The sequence below is a fragment of the Cebus imitator genome, unplaced genomic scaffold (assembly GCF_001604975.1).
Source record: "Cebus imitator isolate Cc_AM_T3 unplaced genomic scaffold, Cebus_imitator-1.0 Scaffold2, whole genome shotgun sequence".
Taxonomy (NCBI): domain Eukaryota; kingdom Metazoa; phylum Chordata; class Mammalia; order Primates; family Cebidae; genus Cebus; species Cebus imitator.
The window spans coordinates 12014998-12029841 of record NW_016107317.1 but is presented as its reverse complement, the minus strand read 5'-3'; the positions used below and the strand labels follow the sequence as shown (position 1 = coordinate 12029841).

The 14844-nt window shown below is 38.5% G+C and overlaps 1 protein-coding gene across 3 annotated transcripts in view; it reads right to left on the bottom strand.

The window, feature by feature from the left end:
• Positions 1–11060: 11060 nt before the first annotated feature.
• DBX2 (developing brain homeobox 2) overlaps positions 11061–14844 on the bottom strand; it is a 36858-nt gene continuing 33074 nt past the window's right edge. For 2 of the 3 annotated variants that reach the window (XM_037738859.1, XM_017529727.2), the window contains one exon: positions 11061–11881. In XM_037738859.1, the coding sequence (XP_037594787.1) occupies positions 11549–11881 (333 nt within the window). In that variant the 3' untranslated portion in view covers positions 11061–11548. The remainder of the gene's footprint in view (positions 11882–14844) is intronic. The other variant, XM_017529730.2, reaches the window with a different exon arrangement.

Here is a 14844-nt window from a genome sequence, read left to right as displayed (position 1 = left end):
ATCCAGAAATCCTACTCTGTTTCTCTAAGAGACTCACTCCCCTACTGCCTCTCATTTTATCTCCTCTTCTAACACCCCACACCCCTCCTCAGCCTTCATCTTTGCTTTCAGCTAATGACTTTACTTCATACTTCATTGAGAAGCCATAATTGGGAAGATTCATCATCTCACCCTCCACCTGCCAACAAACCTGCCTCTGCACTACTCTTCTCTACAAGTCCGGGGAGAACATGCTCACTCCTTCTAAAGAAGGTTCTCCTCCAAACGGCTCTTGATCCAATCCTTCTCTGTTTCCTTCATTATCATCATTTCTTCTCAACTAAATCATTCCGTTGTTATCCTAATATTCTCGACTAGCTCCCAACTTAAAGATAAGGTCTCACTTCTTTGCATAAACCTCTCCAGGTTCCACTCTATCTCTCCATTTCACAGAAAAACTTCTTCCAACTTTTTCTATATTCAGTGTCTTCTTTCTTACTTTGCATTCTCTCTTCAATCCACTCCAGTCTGGTTTTCCCTCCCGACCATTCCAATTAAGACTGTTTTGGTCAATTATTATCATTCTCTCCCTTGTCGAGTTCAAATAACTTCTTCCTGTCCTTATCTTACCTCTCAGCAGCAATTCAGAAGAGACTAACTTCTTTGTTTTAAGAATCTTCTGCCAGGTGCGGCGGCTCATGCCTGTAATCCCAGCACTGCGGGAGGCTGAGGTGGGTGGATCATGAGGTCAAGAAATTGAGACCATACTCGTTTCTACTAAAAATACAAAAATTAGCTGGGCGTGGTGGCGCGCACCTGTAGTCCCAGCTACTTTGGAGGCTGAGGCAGGAGAATTGCTTGAACCCGGGAGGCGGAGGTTGTGGTGAGCCAAGATCGGGCCATCGCACTCCAGCCTGGACAATGAGAGCGAAACTCCGTCTCAAGAAAAAAAAGAATCTTCTGTTTACTTTCCTGACACAATTACTTTCCCTCCTACCTCACTTGCTACTCCTGAGTCTCTTTTGCTGTCTCTTCTTCAAACTCTATTTGTTGGTGCTCTTCAGAATCACTCCGGGGGCCCTCTTCTCCTATTTACACTTTAAAAAAAATAAAATCCCCTCCAATAGCTTAAATTACCACCTATATTTTTATGATTCCCAAGTTAACATCTCCAGTATGGATGTGTCTTCTCAACCCCAGATACCCATCACCAACCTTAACCAATGTCCAGTTGAAATTCTTACCATCTTAATGAGTCCAAAATTGAATTTCTAATCCAAACCCCCCATACCTCCACCATCTCAGTAGATGCCCTCATTGCTCATCTGATTTCCTAGCTCAAAAGCCTCAGGATCTTCTTGATCGCTTTATTTCTCTCATCCATCACATTTAAGCCATCAGAAAGACCTACTGAATCTAGCTTCAAAACCTACTTCAAATATGTCCATTTCTTCCCAGTTAGTATGCTACCAGCTTTGTCTAGGTCACTGTCATTTCCCATTTTGGTCTCCCTTTTCTTTCCTGCCCATCATTTTTCACTCTATCCTCTACATAGCAGGAAGTGATTTTTAAAATAAGATTATTCCTTCACCCATCCATGGCTGTGTGGTTCACTTAGAATAAAATCCAAACCCCTTACTATACCTTCTGCAACTGAGCCCGAAAAACCCCTGCTGTAGACTTCCCCCTCGCTGACCAACACTCATCCCCATAGGTCTTGCCCCAGTTCCTCAGACACAGCATGCTCTTCTACTTCAAAACATTTGCACATGATTTTTCCTCTACCTGGTACATTCGTCCCTCCACTCGTTGTATATCTAGCTTCTTCTCATCCTCCAGGATGGACCTGAAATGATATCATCCAGAATAAATTTTGCCCCAGCCCAACCTTTTTTTTTTTGTAGAGCTTATTATAACTTATATTTTTTTGTGGACTGAGATTGTCTGTTCACTGAAATAGAATACAACTTTCTTGGGCCATGACCACGTCTAACTTGTTCACCTTCATATTCTTGTAGACTAGCACAGAGCTGTGCATAGCAAATTCTTGGTGAATGAATTAAATAAGGAAATATTGAAATAGTAGGAGGGGAGTGACATGATCAAATCAATATTTCAAGGCAGTGGTTCCCAACTTGGGGCAATCCTTCTTACTGCCCCAGGAACATTTGACAATGGTTGGAAAGGTTTTTTCTTATCACCACCAGGGTGAGGGAGGATTTGCTCATGGGTAGAGGCCAAGGATGTTACTAAGCATCCAGTGAGGCACAGGACAACCCTCCACAACAAAGAATTATCTGGCCCCAAATGCCACTAAAGCCAAGGGTTAAAAACCCTGTTTTTAGAGTGAAACTGTGTCTCTTTAAACAAAAACAGAAACAACCAACTTGCCATACCTCTCTCGGACTCACTTTTCTCATCTGCAAATGGAGATAATTATATGTACTTTGTAGAGCTGTTGTCAAGATTAAATGAGATAATGTATGCAAGCAGTTAGGGTGGTGACCTGTGCTATTAACTATTTTTCTTATTATAACTAAACTGGGATAGAGATCACTATGAAGAAAAATACTAAGAAAATATATGTTTAATTTCAGATTGAAGTTTATGACTGCAGGTAAAGCTTCAATGACTTTTTTTAAATTAAACTATGCTTTAGATTCAATAAAACGTTCTAATCTGCATAAGAAGGTATCCATGGAGTTGGGAACAGCAGTTACACATCAGAGTGGCACTCGCATTGATAAATCATCCCTTGCTGTTGCACTCTTCAAATTAGCAAATGAAATAGCATCATCTGGCAATGGGGCAATATTTATAAATTAGATTTATTGACACACACACATACACACACACACAAATCCCTGTTTTAGAGAGATCGGTATAGAGTTTAAATAATAGACTATTGCTAGTTGGTCTCTTCTTTAATTGGCAATGGAGAGACCAGTTAAAATGTTGTTCCAGGTAAGAGGTGATGTCCTGGAATGAAGGAGTACATGCAGTATAGAAAGAAATGAATAAATATTTAGGATGTAGAGCTGACTATACTTTGCAATAAACTATATGGAGGAGAGAGAGAGAGAGAAATAGACAGATAAAGATATTCAAGATTATTCCCAGGTTTCTGATTTAGATGTCTGTGATGAAGGTAGTGCATTTATTGAGACTAATTGTATAACAAATGGAGCTCCTTTGGAGAGGAAGATGCAGTCAATTTTGAATGAATCATGAAGTTAATAAACGACTGAGAAACTCACAATACAAGCTCAATAAATTTCAGTGCTAAAGTTAAAAAGCTCAAGATATAAATTTGTAGAGGTAAATCAAGACAAATATTATAAAGGTAAAAACAACATGACATAGATAAATACCATACAGAGAGTTACTATAGATATTTCATAAAAGGGAAAAAAGAGAATAACATGAAATAATGTAAAGATAAGTAACATTTCTGAAATGCAATGATTAAAAATACCTATAGACTTTTTATCCAATTTGCCAGTCTGTCTTTTGATTGGGGCATTTAGCCCATTTACATTTAAGGTTAATATTGTTATGTGTGAATTGATCCTGCCATTATGATGCATAAATTACTTTGGGCAGTATGGCCATTTTTATGATATTGATTCTTCCTAACCATGAACATGGACTTTGGGTGATAATAATATGGCATGTGGGTTTGTTGGTTGTGACAAATATACCAATCTGGTTGGAGATTTTGACAGCCAGGGATGCGGTAAATATATGCAGGAGTAAAGGATATATGAGAAATCTCTGTATCTTCCACTCAGTTTTCCCAGGAACCTAAAATTGCTCTAAAAACAAAGCTGTGTGTGTGTGTGTGTGTGTGCGTGCGCGCACACGCGCGCGCATAGTCATCATCCTCGGATATAAAACTCCACATCTATTCCTTTAAGATAAATTCCAGTAAATGGAGTTGTCTGTTCAAAGGGCATGCTCATTTAATATGTGCTTGCTGGCCAAACACATGTTCAATGAGCCATGGTGTCTCATGCCTGTAATCCCAGCACTTTGGGAAGCCTAGACAGGATGGTGGAGGATATCTTGAGCCTAGGAGTTCAAGACCAGCCTGGACAATATAGTGGGACCCTATCACTGAAAAATTTTTAAATTAGCCAGGCATGGTAGCACTTGCCTATAGTCCCAGCCACTCGAGAATCTGAGGCAGGAGGATCACTTGAGCCCAGTAGGTCAAATCTTTAGTGAGCCATAATCACACCACTATACTCTATCCTGGGTGACAGAGACCCTGTCTAGAAAAAAACCACATAGGTAAACTCAAGTTGTTTGTGTTATCAAATTGCCCTCCAGAAAGTATTTAATAACTTACTCTCTCACTAAGAGAGTACACGAGTTGATTTTTGACCCCTGACTTAACACAGCCCATTATTGCATTTCACCCCGTACTTCCATTTATGCCATCCTCAAAATGGTAAACATTATTGGATGCTTCTGTCAACAACATCCCATTTTCTTAATCACAATATAGTACCAAGTTTATCCTGTCTTTTGATTACCAGCTAGTTGCATCTCTGAGAAAATCTATGCCATGCTAATTTGTCTTTATTACAAATTTCAAAGAAATTCTCACATGGATCCCAGATGTTGACCACTTAATGCAAGAAAGTGTTTCCTCATTATACAAATATGGTATGTGTCCAAAATATTGGCATTATTTAATGAATCACTTAAAATAACTACATTACAAAAAAACAATGGTTCACGTGTGAGTCATAATTTAAACAATGCCAATTTTTTGATGTGCACCACATTTGTATAATAAGGAAACGCCTTCTTGGATTAAATGGTCAACATCTGGAATCCATGTGAGGGCTTTAAAAAATTAGCATTATATTTTCTTAAATTTTCCCAGTATAGACAGAAATCCAAACTGGAGGAAATTTTTACAGAAATTTACATATCCCAAAGGTTCCTGCAAGTAGTGCATTGCGTGGTTGGTACAAAAGCTGAAGTCAAAGCAATATTAGTCAAATTCCATGACAAGGACTGCCAAGAAAGTCTAAGTCTTTGCTTTTGCTCATTCTAAGCCTTTTTTTCTGATATTGGAGAACATGATTATAGGAGGTTGAATAGTGTCCCCCCACCAAAAAAAATATGTCATGTCCTGAGCCCTGGAAGATATGAATTGGAGCTTATTTGAGAAAAGGGTCTTTGTAGGTGCTATTAAGTAAGGAATCTTCTTTTTGTTGTTTGTTTGTTTTTGAGACAGAGTTTCACTCTTGTTGCCCAGGCTTGAGTGCAATGGAGCGATCTCAGCTCACCACAACCTCTGCCTCCCAGGTTCAAGTGAATCTCCTGCCTTGGCCTCCTGAGTAGCTGGGATTACAGGTATGTGCCACCACACCCGGATAATTTTGTATTTTTAGTAGAGACAGGGTTTCTCCATGTTGGTCAGTCTGATATCGAACTCCTGACCTCAGGTGATCTGCCTGCCTCAGCTTCTCAAAGTGCTAGGATTACAGGTGTGAGCCACTGCACCCAGCCTAAGAAATCTTGAGATATGATCATCTGGATTTAGGGTTGGCTCTAAATCCAATGCCAGGTGTTCTTTTAAGAGAAAGACATTTGGGACACAGACACATAGGGAGAACACATAGAAGAGAAAATCATATGGAGACAGAGGTCAACAATGCAGTCGTGCAACCTCAAGCCAAAGAATGCCTGTACCTGGGGCTGGAGCTACCAACGGCTGGAAAAAGCAGCCTTCTGGATGCATCAGAGGGAGCACGGCCCTACTGACACCTTGATTTTAGGTGTCTTTACCACTGTGAGAGAAAAAATTACTGTTATTTGTGGTAATTGTTGCAACAGACCTAGGACACTACAATGGCTATTCAGTATTTGATTGACATGGCATTCATAGTGAAAGAATTAGATATACATTATGGATTAATTATATCACAGTATTTTATTCAAATTTGGCATGCCTAGTTTTTGTCTTTTCAATAACATCAAGGACTTGATGTTTCTGCTTTAGGTATAAATAACATTAAAATTTCACAGCTCCCTTTCAACCTTGGAATGTTCTGATCCTCAGACTTTCTCCTATTCTTTAAGCAACTTGGAGAGAAAATCCATAAATATGTAACAACTGCGAGATTCTAGGCTAAATAGGCAAACCAGACTTATCACCTCAGGCTTTGGAGTGGTGACAGATGCCAGATCACTATTAGTTTGCTTGACTTCTGCCCACTTTGTAGACAATAATACATACTCAAAAAGCTGAATAATATATCAATTTGACTACAAAGCACAATAAGACAGAGGAATATTATCCCACATTATTATGTTTGCTGCTGGCTATGGACTCAAATCCAACTGTGTACACTCTCTTGAATTTTGAACTGATGGAATAGGTTTTGATAAGCTTTATGGTGGCTTTTTGGAAGAAGCTCTCCTTTTGGTGTGTTTGATACTATATTTACACCATTAAAAGTGTAATCCCAAATTTCTTCAGTTTTCAATCTAAGTGTTATGTTTGCTGAGGCTTCATTTAGTTCAAAGAAATGATAAACATCAGATTACTTTTGAAGCGTACTCTATGGTGCAAAAGCCCATGATCATTCTTTCTGTGCCGCATCATCTCCTAGTTCCACGCCCTGGTTAACCTCAAGAAGTGAAGGAGCAACAAGGTGATATTACACAGCTGTCATAAAAGTTTCAAGTAATTTTTAATGACATGGGAAAATGTTCTATGTACAAAATTGAGTAAAAAATAGTAGGATAAACTGGATATACACTATGGTCCAAATTTGTTTAGACACATATATTTACATATATATATATATATATGTGTGTGTTTAGACACATATATTTACATATATATATGCTTTTTGAATGTATATATATATGTACATATATATATATATATATATATATATATATGTACATTCAAAAAGCGACTGAAAACGTTTCACAAAAGAGCTAAGCTGGCTGTCTCCAGATGGTGGAATTACATATGAACATGACTTTGTTAGCTGTATTTTCAAATGTGTTTCTTTATAACCAGAAATAATAATGTAATAGAATCCAAGTAGTAGCTGAAAGCTAAGGGCCATCTTTGTTAGACTAGTGCTATGTCTTTAGCGTAGCTGCTTATTTCAGAAATGGTTTGTAAAGGATATAAATAATTCTGCAAAATGTTCCGTATGTATTCAGGAACATTCATCCTGACTTTCTCCACTTGCGTTGTTTTTTCTTCTCTCTTCCCACTTACTATAGGTATAGGCTGATCTGAGACTTGGAAGGTGAAAAGGAAAATAGAAACAGGGTACATCTTGAACAAAAGGAAGCTGCTGAATTCTTCCCTGGACTCTTTCTGGCTACTCTTGGGTCCACTGTGGTCTGAATGGAAGAGGGGCAGTACAGCGGTGTTGAGCAGCTTGCATTTTTCTGCATAGTGGATCATGGAGGAACCTTGCACTGCAAATGGAAGATGAGGTTTTGGGGGATGTCAGAAGCTTATTTTTTGCCCCCAATTCACTGGATCCTGTCACCAGCAGCATGGAAAATGTCACAGAATTTCTTCTTGGCAAGAAGACTAGATTATAAGCTCCTTGAGGTCAAGAACCTTGCTCTTCATCATGCTTCTTGACATAGAGCTAGGACAAAGCTTCACACATAGTACCCAGTAAGTGCTGAATTTTAGAAAGAAAAAATATTTTGAGGGAATTTCAGATAGTCAAAATGCAGGGTCTAACAAGTTTATGAACGCAGTGGAATTGGCTTCATGGACCATTAGTCATCAAGGGAGAGGTCATGGAGCACACTGGGGACTATGCAGTTTTTAAAGAAATGCATCAGAAAGGGAAGTGAAGTGGGACAGAAAGAACACCTGTGGCTTGGACGAGCATATTTAATTGTGACTTGTATTTGAAAAGTGAACAAAGGTGTATATTAACGATTCTTGAGAGGTGGGGTAGGTGGCACGGATTTTGAAGCAGTATGTATGAAGCGTTATGTCCAAATCTGAGCACATATGCAAAACTGGTTGGAAGGTATGGCATATTCATGGGTAGTCACTTTTAAAGCTTGAGAGCCACTGTACTAAATAATTGGGTTCCCCATTCAAATCACCATATTATTAAGAAAATAGGACTGCCCTTTAAAAATTAATGATCATTAATGGTCTTCATGGTTTCCAGAGCCAGCAGTCATCCCTAAGCTGTTTTTATATTTCCAACACTACGTATTCATCTTTGTTTTTTTTTAGACGGAGTTTCACTCTTGTTCCCCAGGCTGAGTGCAGTGGCACGATCTCGGCTTACCACAACATCTGCCTCCTGGGTTCAAGCAATTCTCCTGCCTCAGCCTCCCGAGTAGCTGGGACTACAAGCTTGCGCCACCATGCCCAGCTAATTTTTGTATTTTTAGTAGAGATGGGGTTTTACCATGTTGACCAGGATGGTCTCGATCTCTTGACCTTGTGATCCACCCGCCTCGGCCTCCCAAAGTCCTGAGATTATAGGTGTGAGCCACCGCGCCCAGCTAAGTATTTATCTTTCTGAAAGCTTAGGGGATAATGCCCACCATTTTTTTCTCATCTGCTTAAGATCCATTTGACAATTTTTAAAAAATTAAAATGTTTCAGCCTCCAGGCTTCTATGACCCTGGTTCTTACTAGAGCCGTATTTGTTTGGAAAGCAGGCAACAAATATACTAATACATGAACAAGTGAAGAAAAGGAGTCTGCATCTAGAGAGCAGAGAAAAATGCATAGGTATACGAGGGGGAGGGAGGATGGTTAGCAGAGCATAAGAGAAGGGAGACCCTTCAACAGGATGGGGGCTCAGCCATTCTCTGCAGCTATTCAGGCAAGTGAAAGCACAACAGGAGTACATATGTGTACCATGTGTGTATATCTTTGCATGTGTTTCCTAAGTACCAGTAATATATCCATCTAAAGCATACTCTTCCTAAGTGTTAACATATTCCAAAGTGGAAAACAATTAAAAGCTTGATTTGTCACTTTGAATATCAAGCTAATCTTACAGTGAGATGCCTCTGCCGGGTTGGGCCCTAAGGGAATATCATTTAAGAACCAATTAGCCTAACCTGTGTTATCAGATGGCCATGACAGAGGTTTCTCTTACTTGATTTTCAAGTTATTCTCAAGAGACACTGATCACAGATAAGCAATTTAGGATTTTAGTAGTGAGTGATTATATACACACACATACACACACACACACACACACAGTTACATGATAAAAGTGATCATGCTTAAACAATCCTATGGGACTATTTTCTATAGAGGCTTCATAGTTGAAGGATTTTGCAATTTCTTAATTTTCTTAAAGTTCAAAATCTAATAGAAGAGAGAATACTGAAGATAAAATCATTCCCCAAGTAAGATGGTAAAGTCTCTCAATTTCTTTAATAAATCTCACTGCAATCCCCAAAATGTATCTCTTACAATGCATCCCATAGCTGCATGAATACATCACACTGGTATGCAATCCCCTCATGGTTGGTAAGATTCCAAGATTCAAAACTTGAATGACAGGATTCAAATCCCATTTATTAACCTAGTGGCCTTGGATAATTACCTCAACCACACTCTGCCTTAGTTTCCTTGTCTGAGTAACAGGAATCCTGACAGTAATTTCTGTCTACATCATAGGGTTCTTGCCATGAGGATTAGATGAGCTAATCCACCCTAAATGCTTAGCACAGTCTCTAGCACATAGGAATTACCATACACATGTAAATGAGGTTAACATTGTAAGAATAGAAACCATACTATAAATCATTTTAAGACAGGTTTTAAATTTTAAATTTTTGTCAGCAGATCCCTGCTTCCATTCCCCACAATGAAGCACTGAGACGAACTTCTAAAATGACCTTTTTTTTTTTTTGAATCGGAGTTTCGCTCTTGTTACCCAGACTGGAGTGCAATGGCGCAATCTCAGCTCACTGCAACCTCCGCCTCCTGGGTTCAGGCAATTCTCCTGCCTCAGCCTCCTGAGTAGCTGGGATTACAGGCACACGCCACCATGCCCAGCTAATTTTTTGTATTTTTTTAGTTTTAAGTAAAAGATCATGTGGTAAAGGCACAGGTTGACATACCAAGTCTAATTCTACTCATAGAAAATAATTTCCTGCTGTTGATTAAAACTGTTATCTTCTGAAATATTTTTTCTAAACACTAAACTCTCAAAAGGCGTTAACTTCTCAGACTCTAGCAGAGTTCAGAAAATTAGAAGCCACCATCATTATGCAGCTTACTCACTCACAAAATGCCACTTAATGAACTTCTCATAGTGTTTGTTGCCCACAGATTGATAAGGGTTTAATGCAATACCACATCATTTCCTATTTTTGTTTCATTTCCTTCAAAGTGAAACATAATTTCTTCTTGGTTCTGGAGTAAAAACCTCTGGATTAACTAAGGAAATCATTACCAGAAAAGCAATTTTAGAAAGCTACTATTTCAGGGTAGTCAAAAAACATAAAACATCTGAGTGGTGTTTGTTAATACATAAAAATAACCTAATGTATAAAGTGTATGCCACCTAAGTGTAAAATTGAGTCTCTAACTAGAAGTGCCAACAGAAATTATCATTGATTCTGTCAATATTGTGGTTTTAAGTCCAGTTAGAAACATTCTAAGAACTGTGACACCACAGCTTTCTTTAGTTTTGGCCAGAGGTCACAAACTGTTTGGCCAATACAGTATTTGAAAAATTACTTAGCTCAAATATCTTTCGGTGGCCCATGCCCTCTATTTACCTGACAGGCTCTTAAAGTCATTTTATTTTGCAAACCCCGGTCTAGGCCCATCTTTATAGAGAAGAGATTAAAAAATAATTATTAGTTAAATGGGTATCTCCCTCACAATGGCCTGATGAAGTCCAATGACTTGGAGAGTAAGGATACTAATAGTTACATATAGAAAGTCTTCTAATTTGCTTGTTGGGTTAATTTTAAATATATATTTTCAGTGTATGTATCTAACAGTGGTTCATTTGATGAGAACTGCTAAGCTAAGGTGTTAAAATTCACTTACAGCTGGATACCGAAAGACGCCAGAAAATAGAGAATTTTTAAAAACATGTTTTTGGGGTATGAAAGTTTGCACTGAAGTCCAAATTTTACATTATCTTCAAAAAATTAATAACATTCTGTCAATGGTATTTTTATTCACATAAAAGGAAATGAATTTGGTCAATGCAATAAAGAGAAACTAGTTTCTACTAATGCATTTTCATGGATATTTATGTATATACACACCCATAGAGACACACACACATATACACATACTCAGAGAGCAGGGATCGAGCCAGCTGTTGGTCTCATTCTTTTCAGTTCCATCGTACTTCCTGGGAGATTCTATTCCATTTACAAATTAAGCCTGAGTCTAGGGCCAAACAAGTGAACACTGGAGTGGGTTTTCTAAAGCATTAGTTCATATATCGCTCCAAACTCATTAGGCTCTAAGCACTGATGAGGTACAAGCTAGCTGGCATTAGAGTCCAAATGTTACTAGGAAGTGTTCTTTTAAATTAACATGAAGGAATGCTTCCATTCAGATGGCCCCAGTAAGTACACCCTTGCTTCCAGCTTCTTCTTCAGAACATAAATACAAGCCACCTTGCAGTGAATTTGCTTCTGGGGGTGGTGCCCCTGAACTCTCCTGGATTAGTCTTTCTGATGGCTCTGGAGAATTCTCCCTCCATCTTGGACTTGCGTGCTGTTGCGGGACGTCCCATATTGAAGGACATGGAGAAGGGAAACCCAGAGCAGACCGTGAGAGGGGATCCTCTTGAAGACCTACTTCTTGGATACACCTGTTGGAAAGCACTTCCTTTTCTTTGGAATTCCGCCATTTCATCCTTCTGTTCTGAAACCAAATTTTCACCTATTAACAAAATAATTGCACAAAATGATCACTTATTCCAGGTTATTTCACTTTAGTATTTTAAACTGTAATTGCTTCTACTTTCCCTTCTACAGAATACCTTATTATGAGAGCCAACCTCACAAAATCCTTGTGGCTTTTCACATGGGATCCTTCAAAAATATCCTTTTTTTTTTTTTGAGATGGGATCTCTGTCACCCAGGCTGAATGAAGTACAGTGGCACCATCTCAGACCACTGCAACCTCCACCTCCCAGGCTCAAGCAATCCTCCCACCTCAGATTCCCAAGTAGCTAGGATAACAGGCATGCACCACCATGGCTGGCTAGTTTTTGTATTTTTTTTGTAGAGATGGTGTTTCACCATGTTGCCCAGGATGGTCTTGAACTCTTGAGCTCAAGTAATCCACCTGCGTTGGCCTCCCAAAGTGCTGGATTTACAGGTGTGAGCCACCAAGCCCTGCCCAAAATATCTTAATCTAATATCCACATACACACATTTGAAACAAAACAACTGTGATAAATTGGTTACACCCTGTAAGTGTGATAGCTTTCAAAATTCATTTAACTCTTAGATATTTTAAAACATCCTCTAGTCTGTACTGAATTATTTATTCAAAGGAAATGTATGGGCTGGTAATATAGCATCTGAGTTTATGTTGTGCCAGGCATCAGGCTATGCATTCTAGGTGGATTTTATAATTTGAGCCTCACAATGGCTGTAAGAAGTCCTAATTTTACATGTCTAAAAAAACCTGAAGTTTGGAGAGATTAACCAACTCAAGGTCACACAGCTAGTAAAATGGAAGCACTGAGACTAGAATCCACCACTATCTGACTCCAGGGCCCAGGCTCTTATAAACATTGAGACCTCATCAGGAGCTTTCTGAGACTAAATTAAGATTCCATTTTGTAACGCTTTAATAAATTGCAGGCTTTATGCAGTTTCCAAGTCTTGATTACTCCCAGGATTTATCAAACTACAAGAATTAGGCTTAATAAATAACAACTAATTGTAATTAAGCCAAAAGTGTTTATGATGGTGGTTCCTAATTTGAACCAGACCTTTCCCCAACCCATGCCACTTCAGTCTTTATTACTAACCTCCCTCTTTATATACTGTGTAGTCAACTGTGCCTGAGCTGAAAACTTCATAACTGGTTTTCTGGAATCTTAAAAGCCAATCACATTCTTTCCTGTGTATTGCATCACATCCTTACACTAACAATCTAGTTGATTTCTATTTTTAAAACAAAAACTAGAAAATGTTTACCCAAAGAAATAATTATTACAGTATATCAACCAAGTATTTCTGTCAGTGAAGAAACAAATTCTAGCTGAGGCTGTCTTTCCAGATTGGCAAAACAATTTCTTCATTCTTTCAATTTGATTGGCAATGTTCAAAATGGCAACAAAAGAAATCCACCTGAGGCAATTCAGTGAGAAAGACTGTCATTTCAGTTACAACTTCATGATTAAGGCTTTTCATATGAAAACAGAACTAATGTGTACATACCAGAGCATTTGGTTCTATTTGTGAATTCATTTATTATTTGCAGTGGGCATTTTCTCCTAGAAAGCATGCCAAGTATTTCTAATGGGTTTTCACTGAAACAGTTTTTTGTTCTCATTAGTGATTCTTGCCCTTGTCATCACATTCGTTATTTTCCTCTTCTCTTAGCTTTTCTGTATATCTATAAATATTTGTTAAGTGATATCTCAAAGAAAAACAAATATAAAAGGAGATTCCTCCCAATCAATGGTGTTGAGACAAATGCATATATTTAGGGAGAAACATAAAAGTTCTACCTCTCAAAAAATGCAAAATGAAATTCCAGATAGATCAAATAGCTGAATATAAAAACAAAACTGCAAAAATTTTCAAAGAAAATAGAGATTATCATAATAGTCTTGGGGAGACTAATGTTTTCAAAAGCATGACATAAAACAGAGGATACATGGAAAAGATAAAGAAGACCTGATTACATAAAAATGAGAAATTTATGTACAAACACGAAAAAGCCAGAAACTACCCAAAAAAACTAAAAGTAAGAAATCTAAATGATATTTGTACACCCATGTTCACAGCAGCCTTATTCACAATAGCCAAAAATGGAAAGCAACCAAGTGTCTAGGAACAGATAAATGGATAAATAAAATGTGGTGTATACATACAAAGGAATATTATTTAGCCTTGAAAAGGAGTTAAATTCTGGCACACGCTACAACATAAACGAACCTTGAAGATAATTATGCTAAGTAAAATAAGCCAGGCATAAAAGTACAAATGCCATATCACTTCACTCATATGACAGCCTTAGAATAGTCATTAACAGAAACAGTAAATGAATAGTGGGTGCCAGGAGGTGTGGGAGGGGGAAACGATGAGTTATTGTTTGATGGCTATAGAGTTTAAGTTTTGTTTGTTTGTTTGTTTGAGACAGAGCCTCATTCTGTCACCCAGGTGGGAGTGCAGTGGTGTGATCTTGGCTCACTGCAACCTCTGCCTCCCAGATTCAAGTGGTTCTCCTGCCTCAGCCTCCTGAGTAGCTGGGACTACAGGTGCCCAGCACCACATCTGGCTAATTTTTTTGTATTTTTAGTAGAGATGGGGTTTCACTACATTGGCCAGGCTGGTCTCGAACTCCTGACATTGTGATCTGCTCACCTCAGCCTCCCAAAGTGCTGAGATTATAGGTGTGAACCATCACACCCAGCCAGAGTTTCAGTTTTACAGGATGAAAAAAGTTCTGGAGATAAATGGTGGTGATGGTTTCACAACAGTGTCCATGTACTTAATGTCACTGAACTGAACACTTAAAAAGGGTTAAAATGAGGCCAGGGTGGCTCATGCCTGTAAACCCAATATTTTGGGAGCCCAAGTCCAGTGAATCACCTGTGGTAATGAGTTAGAGACCAGCCTGACCAACATGGAGAAACCCATCTCTACTAAAAATACAAAAAA